General features: G+C 44.5%; 1 protein-coding gene across 1 annotated transcript; it reads left to right on the top strand.

Annotated features, from left to right (window-relative positions):
- Window positions 1–1,515: 1,515 nt before the first annotated feature.
- Window positions 1,516–6,345, top strand: LOC8051614 (defensin). Its single transcript, XM_042293969.1, has 4 exons — window positions 1,516–1,595; window positions 5,429–5,513; window positions 5,618–5,680; window positions 6,221–6,345. Exons 2-4 carry the CDS (start codon window positions 5,471–5,473, stop codon window positions 6,343–6,345), a joined length of 231 nt encoding a protein of 76 aa, XP_042149903.1. The 5' UTR covers window positions 1,516–1,595; window positions 5,429–5,470.
- Window positions 6,346–7,681: the final 1,336 nt, after the last annotated feature.

Genomic DNA, 7,681 nt, shown 5'->3' with positions numbered 1-7,681 from the left:
TCATCCAGGTGCGCTATGAACCGAACGAGCCAACTACGTAGCGCCAAAAGTGCATCGTCATGGCGCTCCTGATTTTTCAGCGTTTGATGTTACTAATCTAAGCAATGACGCACAATGAAAATAAATTAATCGGTGCTTAGGTGTACGATGCAGCATAAATTTCCGTAAACTACGCGTGGGTGGCACAAGAAATGAATGCCCGTGCCGCAGAGGACGAGAGATCGGCCGAGGGGCCGAGCTCGCGTCCTCTGCCTCTGTCCAGAGCGGCGAGCTAAGATTGTGGAATCACGAGTGCCGGAGAAGCGTCTGTCGTCGTTTCAATTAAAGTCCCTTGATAGTTCATTATTTTACAATTAACGACAACCAATGCAAATGACAAAGCACGTTCCGCTGCAAGCAAACGGCGACATTCAGTTCAAACCTCTGCTGTGCGCCTCCATTCGCTTCCAAAAAACCTGCTTTGTGAGGGTAAAAGCGCTAAAAACAACGGACGAGTAAAAGAAACGAACAACATAGAGCGCCACGTATGAGGCCCCCAGTCCGGGGCCCCATACGCGGCGGCGATTGCTGGCCAGTGGCCTTGTCATCGGTCAGCCGCTCCTCCCAGGAGGTGGGGGTGGGACGGCGGGAATGAGCTGGCACTGCCAGACCATGTCGTCTGTATAACGAATGATCTGAGGAATCTTTGTCATGTATAATGCGAGAAATGCGCATTGGATCGCTTGCATGGTGTCTCCAAGTCGCTTAAGTTCATGCATGTTCCTTAAATGATCGATTCCAATACCGAGAAATAAGCGACTATTCGTCCGTCGGCGGCAGGGCGAGAAATTTTGTCGTTAAGAACGCCACCAGAAAAAATGGAAGCCATTTACAACTCCCTGTCATGCCGAATTAGAGCGCAGCTCTTGAAGAGGAGGGGGGAAAGGTACCGAAGGGAAGGTATATCCTTCCTCCCTCCTCCTCACCTCCTCATCTTCTGTGCTACTTCTCCCTCCGAGCTGCGGCGCCGTCGCCTCACGAGGGTCACGTGACCTCACGGGGGTCATGTGACACGTGATGATGACGTCATCGGTGACGTCACCAGTGACGTCAGAGGTAATGTCATCATCGCTAGTGGCGTCATCAGTGACAATGCAGATGCCGATGACGTCATCAGTGACGTCACTGATGACGTGATCAGGCACGATGACGATGCGGATGCCGATGATTTCATGAGTGACGTCACGCGTCCCATAATGCACCGCGCGGTTACGCCGACGGCGACGGCGACGCCGCTCAAGCCGGAAACGGGCAACTAAGAGCTGCGCTCTAAAACGTTCCCTTTTGGTTGGCAATCCTCCATCGTTTTCAAAACTGCCGGTTTGAAACCTCTTGCTTTCTAACCGGTAGTTACGTTGCGCAAGCGCTCTTTCGATGAAACAATTCTTCAAGCCACGTGTTGCCCTCGCTCGTGCCAAGCTGAAGTTGACCTTACTCTAATTTTGAAAAAAAAAACATTCAGTTGTCTGTGATGACACAGTCGTATTATCTCTGTGAGGCGTTCTCCGGCAACAGGCATCGCGAATCAACACGTGATCAAACCACCAATAAAGGCTGTAAGCTTCTACCTGCGATCCTTTCTTGCTTTTTACTTAATAACTGTGACAAAATCATTGGCGGCCGCTTTAGCGGTGCCAATTAAAGCTCCTTGAATTGTTTGTCTTTACAAGTATACCTTAAACGTGTCATTGAGCCCTTGGAAGCAAATCACTGCGATGCACTGAAATGCGCTGAAATGCGTAGCCTTCGGAAGCGAACGTCGAAAAAGCTTTCTCTCGTGAGACGGTTCTTCCGCGTTCACACAAGGATGGTTAACGGTACTTGTAAAAAACGCAAAGCGTAAATATTATCAGGGGGCTTTAGTGCCTGATACTCCTTAGGAATCCCTTTTTTCGCCTCTACGGGTGTTTTCGACCGTTATTCGAGGGTAAACACAATCGTTTAAGTAAGACAATAAGCTGAGTGCAACGAAAAGTTTCACAAAGTTGCCTTTAGGTGGTGCATTTACCATACTCAAATTGCGTAAGTCTCGGTTTCTCCGGAAAAATGCAAGAAAAGAAAAACATTTGTTTGTTCAATGCGTGGGAGTAAAAGAGAACCAAACAGCCGGGTTGACGCTGATATTCACATGTCCTCTACGACACACGCTGGGATCTTCAAGATGTCCTTCAGGGTAATCAGTCATCTCTCCGAAGGTTTTAAGTTTATGTGTCATGTGGTGCCATATGTGAATCGCAGCACCAAACCGACTGTTTGCTTTTGTTTTCCTCCCGTACCTCCACCCCCCCACGCCCGCCTCCCCCCCCCCCCCCCCCAACAAAAAAATAAAAAAATTTGCGGGTTTTTTTATGTACGATTTTTTAGTGTGCCATATAAAATACTTAAAGACATCTTTTCCTAAACGTTTTATTTCACTAAGCTGATAAGAATTTTTATACAATATATTTGGTTACACCCGAATACTGGTTGTGTTCCCCGTACTAAAACATGCCGCCGCGTTAGTTTTTAAGAAGTTTTGATTATTTTAAAGGGAGGGAGGGGTGTTTCCACATTGATTGCATACTTATTTTGCCCGTTTTAAATTCTGGAGCTGTGGGACTGTCCTCGGAGGCATAGCGTTACCAGCTCAGCTCTGGCAACATACCAGCAATATCCCTTTTTATCGTCCCCTGCAAGCTCGTTGGGCTTGCCAACGTCCCTCAAGGAGTAAACTTAGAGCCAGTCTTGTACACGTTACTAAAAAAAAAGTAATCGATTACAATTACTATTACTCTTGGCTAGAAAGTATTAAGATTAGATTACTTGATTACTCGACGGCAAAAGTAATTGGACATTACTTAAAGAAGTAATCGTTACTTTTCCGATTACTTTATTGTGTGAAGACACATCTTTAGCGCTCATAACAATGAACCACTTCCAACCTATATTTCACATTTGCAGAAGTATTGAAGAAGAAAAACTGGCTCCCTCTTCGTGGTCGCTGCACCTTCACAATGCGGACACAAGCATAGAATTCGTTTGAAGACGTTTAATGATTTGGGCGTTCGCCAGTGTGTGTGTGTGTGTGGGGGGGGGGGGGGGGGGGGAGCGGAGGGTATTCTAGAACTTGTTAAGCTTGAGCAAGGGTTGTCGCTCAAAGTTTGCGTCGCTCATTTTATTATTCATATGTGGATGAGCTCGCATGTTATACAAAAGAGCAGCAGCTCCAGGATTTGAAACGGATCATGTGTAGTATCCATTAGCGGAATAGATCGCCCCGACCACTTCTCAACTCGAAACATTGCTTGTCACAAAGGCCACGTAGAAGAAATAGGGAAATATTTCGACTGTCCTTGTTATATTTTGCATCCGCTTTAGGCATTCTTCGGTTCTGGTTCTCCTACGGGCTGCGATAGGTACACTCAGCAGGATTTTTTAATTTTTTTTTTATTTCTGTTTGTGTGTGCGTGACGGGGCTAGTGTGAACGAAGGACTCACAAAGCTACATTCTGCTTCCTCAAACTTCGCCCTGAATGGCCTTTGGCACGCACTGTGGCTTCCCTGGTGCTTCCCACTCCCAGTCCCAGCTCGAAAACAAAACAAAAGACGGACATTCCACAAAAATTGTACATAGAAAGAGATTGACTTCGTTTCCTACAGCTCTGTAAAAAATCTTTCTTTTTTCCGTTCGGAAAAAAAAAAGAAGCAAATTTTATTTTTGTCATCTCATAAAAAAAAAAAAAAAGGCGTGTGCCCGGGGGGGGGGGGGGGGGGGGGGGGTCCCTTGGACAAATAGTAATGGTTACAAATAATTTTATTACTTGTAATGCGTACGGTGCAAGTCTGCTTAGAGCCTTCGTGCTGCCGACCTGGCTATGACGTAATCGCACCGGACGACAAAACGTTTCCATCTAGCCGTCCTTCTGTCAACCACTGCGCAATGCCGAGGAAGGGGCAAGTTGCGTGGGAGTTGATACCTCCCCTGGGCGCGTGACGTTAACATCGTGTCCGTTACATGGGAAACCCAGGCTCAGCTACTGGCAGCGTTCCGCTTAACTTCAGACACAGCCACGGGTATAAAAGCGCACTAACGCTTGGAGCACCTAGAAAGCTTTTTCGCCTCTGCGCACAGCAAAGGTAAGACAACCTTTGTGAGCTCTACTGCTGGACGAGCGATTTGCCTCTTCTATGCGACAGAAAAATGCGTTGTATTTCATATAATATTAGGGTTATGAATGCCTTCTATTTGATCTCGTTTATATAAAAAAAAATTGCAAATGCCTTTTATTAGGTTTTTGGGTATCAATGTCCCATTTATCAAAAATTATCTCGGTACGCTCTTTTTATAAAAGCAATAAGCAACGTACCGCAGCTGGTTTATGTTTTAGACCAGGGGTGGCCAGGCTGACCCGGCCTAAGAGCCGCAAGCAGAACCACGAAACTTCCAAGAGCCGCGGGGGGTGGGGGGACAAACTTTTGTCAAATGGGCTAAAAACAAACCTCGACCTACTTTCAATCAATCCGAGTCAAAAGAACTCAAAGTGTACGTAAGATAGCAGTAGCATAAGACTACCAAACCGCAACCTGTCTTTTGATGTAAAACGCGTTCCATTTCTTCATTTGGGGAAGTGCTTGTGTGACCGGGAGGAAGGCGTGGAAGTGGAAGGGGGAGGGGGGGGGGGGGTAGGAGAGGGAGCCGCGAGCCCCACTTTAACACGCGAAGAGCCGCATGTGGCTCGCGAGCCGCAGCTTGCACCACCCATGTTTTATACAAACGTTGTTTTCCAAGATGGGGTCAAATACTTCAGGTTAAATCATTCGAGACGTGCCCCTCTGTTAAGCACCATAAGAGTGCTTCAAAAAGCTCGCACCAAAACTTTATATGTACTTTTTTAACATATTACTTGCCGTAATACCTACTGGAGGATGATCTTCGGGGAATCTTGGGAATTCTGAGATGTAATTTGTTTCTTTTAAATGCCAGTATCGAATGAAAGGACGTAAACGTTAAATATAATAGTTCGATCGCTTCTTTAATGAATCCGCCTCTCGCGTCTTCATTATAAAAGTTGTCAGCGGTTGGTAAAGAATTTGCTAAAAAAAAGGAAGCCTAATCAAAAAAGGGATCCGGTCAAAGAGCACATTTAAGAAGAAGGTGGAAAACCTGAAAGAATAAAATTATGTTTATTCTATGGTTTTATTTTACGTAGGAGCAAAACCATCCAATGAAAGTTTTCGTCTATCCGTTCCTTCCAGGTGCTTATTACTTCGTGTTCCATTTCTTCATCAAAGCAAACGTTTTCCCTTTTTTTGTTTGATACAACATTAGTCCAGTGCCTGAACACTTCGACATTCTTTTCTATTCTCTGTTTTTATGTCATCATGAGTTCGACTGTTCTGCTTGTTGCAGTGCATCTCGCTTCAACTGAACCTCCGGTAGCTACTTGGAACCATGAAGGTCCTTGCCATCTCGCTTGCCTTTTTGCTGATCACTGGTAAGCCTTGGCTTTAAAAAAGACGCATAATAATAAAAAGAGAAGTGCAACAAAACGTGGGGGGATGAAGGAGATTACTTTGTCATCCTTTTGTCTTCTCGAAGGTCTGATCAGTACATCGCTGGCTGAAAATGACGAAGGAGGAGAAAAAGAGCTTGTTCGAGTTCGTAAGTATAGTTATAAATATATATATATATATATATATATATATATATATATATATACATATACATATAAAACAACTTAACTTTGCGTGCAAATGAGATTATGTCTGTGTATGCTGTTTTTTAATATTATTCTGTTGAAATAACGAAGTGCTTACCTCGTAACTTAAACGCAATTTTCAGCTTGTCAAGGTATTCACTCCCGGCACGGTATTTCGGTGCAATAAATGTAGGAATTATTTAAATTATGAATGAAACTAGTAATTAAATCTATTTATTTATTTATTTATTGACTTGATTTATGAGCATTACGTAAGGGTGATGCATCTTACAGTTACAAAAAATATAAACAACAGAACCAACAGGTGTTCATGGCCAACAGTGCTGGTGATATGTTATTAATATTTTTTTCGTGAGAACTGTAACATTTGGAGAGAAAAAAGTTTCTAAGAGGTGATGCCGAGATTTTCTGCGCCGAATTTTTGCAACAGACGGGGGAATCATAACCCATTCTTGAAACAATTGATTTTCTTTCATCTACAGGCCGCACTGGTCACCACTGCCCACACCGGCAAGGTAAATGCCACCGTTACTGCAGGAGCAGTGGGTACAAAAGAGGCTACTGCGGCGGTTTTCGGAGAACGACCTGCATCTGTGTCGAGAAATAGGTTCCAAATCAAAGAATATCACGTCAATTCATATACCAGAAGAAAATTTACTTCCGCAGTATTTTTACTACAATTCATGCGCTGGACTCGACGAAGAAAGCTTCCATTCGACGCACGTGGAGAAGATAGCTGAATTCACGTTTGACAGCGCTGAAAAGAGAACTGTTATTTCGCGAGCTATGTGAGAGTTATAAATAAAGCAAAGAAATAATATGTGTAGTTCTTTTTACCACATATGCGGCTCGAATCGGTAAACAAACGTGTACACGTCTTGAACATGATGGTAAACCTGAGACTGGAGTAGGAAAAGGAAAAAATCAAAGGGAGACAAAAAAAAAAAAGAAAAACAGGCAACGTCTCAAATTCAGCTAAAACGTTTATATCGTGCACGCCTTATATACCAAGTGTCCAACTTTAAAACCAAGTCTCCAACTCCAGCCCCAGTCTCAGGTTTACCATCATGTTCAACTTACACCAGCTCGCATGTGCTAGGACTAATTTTTCGTTACACGCCTTCTTCGCCTTGGCATGAGCACATGAAGACCGATACCTTGATGTGACTGCAATATACAGCCGGATCTCGTTAATTCAAAATCAAGGGGAACCGAAAATTTGTTTGAATAAAGCAAAGTTTGACTTACCGGGAGTTTTCTTACGTAGACATGCATAGGATGGGACCTGCATGTTACTTTGAATTATCCGCAAGTTTGAAATAAAAGAGTTTGAATTAACGAGATTGGACTGTACTATAATCACCGACAAGGTTATAATGGCAAGGCCTCCCCAAACAGCACGCTCATTTCAGTCCGTTGTCTTCCGCCGTGCTTCGTCAGCGGGTGAATGCTCAAGGCTTACGGATGCCGAAGCACTATTGAAAGCGTGCGTTGGAGGCGGGACAACTGACGCTCCTCCCTACACTGCTCATTATGTATGTTGCTCAAAACCAGTTTTAAGAGGTAACCTAAACTAGTAGATGTGAAGTGATAACACACGATGGGATACATTAAAAGGGATACTGAACCGAAATTCGGATTTCGCAAAGTGAGGCTGCAAAAGTATTGAACCGGACGCTACAAACTCCAAAACATCACTCGTGCATCAATATTTCAAACGGATGGCCGTACTTTTTGGAAAAGAAGGGCGCGATCAAGCGAGTTCTTTGACGTAACTGTGCTCCAGGAGAATTTGAGAATGAGGAGGAGCGGCCTCGCTTCTCTCCTCCTCGCTTCGGTTCACATGCTCCACGGGACGTGGCGAGGAGGAAAGGGAATGGGAATCGTGACGTGCCTTTTCTCGTCGGCCTTGTCGGCCGGGCTCAGTCGCGCACTTCTTTCCC

The sequence above is a fragment of the Ixodes scapularis genome, unplaced genomic scaffold (assembly GCF_016920785.2).
Source record: "Ixodes scapularis isolate PalLabHiFi unplaced genomic scaffold, ASM1692078v2 PGA_scaffold5__190_contigs__length_132052651, whole genome shotgun sequence".
Taxonomy (NCBI): Eukaryota; Metazoa; Arthropoda; class Arachnida; order Ixodida; family Ixodidae; genus Ixodes; species Ixodes scapularis.
Note: the sequence above shows the minus strand (reverse complement) of the source record. Positions and strands in the feature narration are given on the sequence as shown.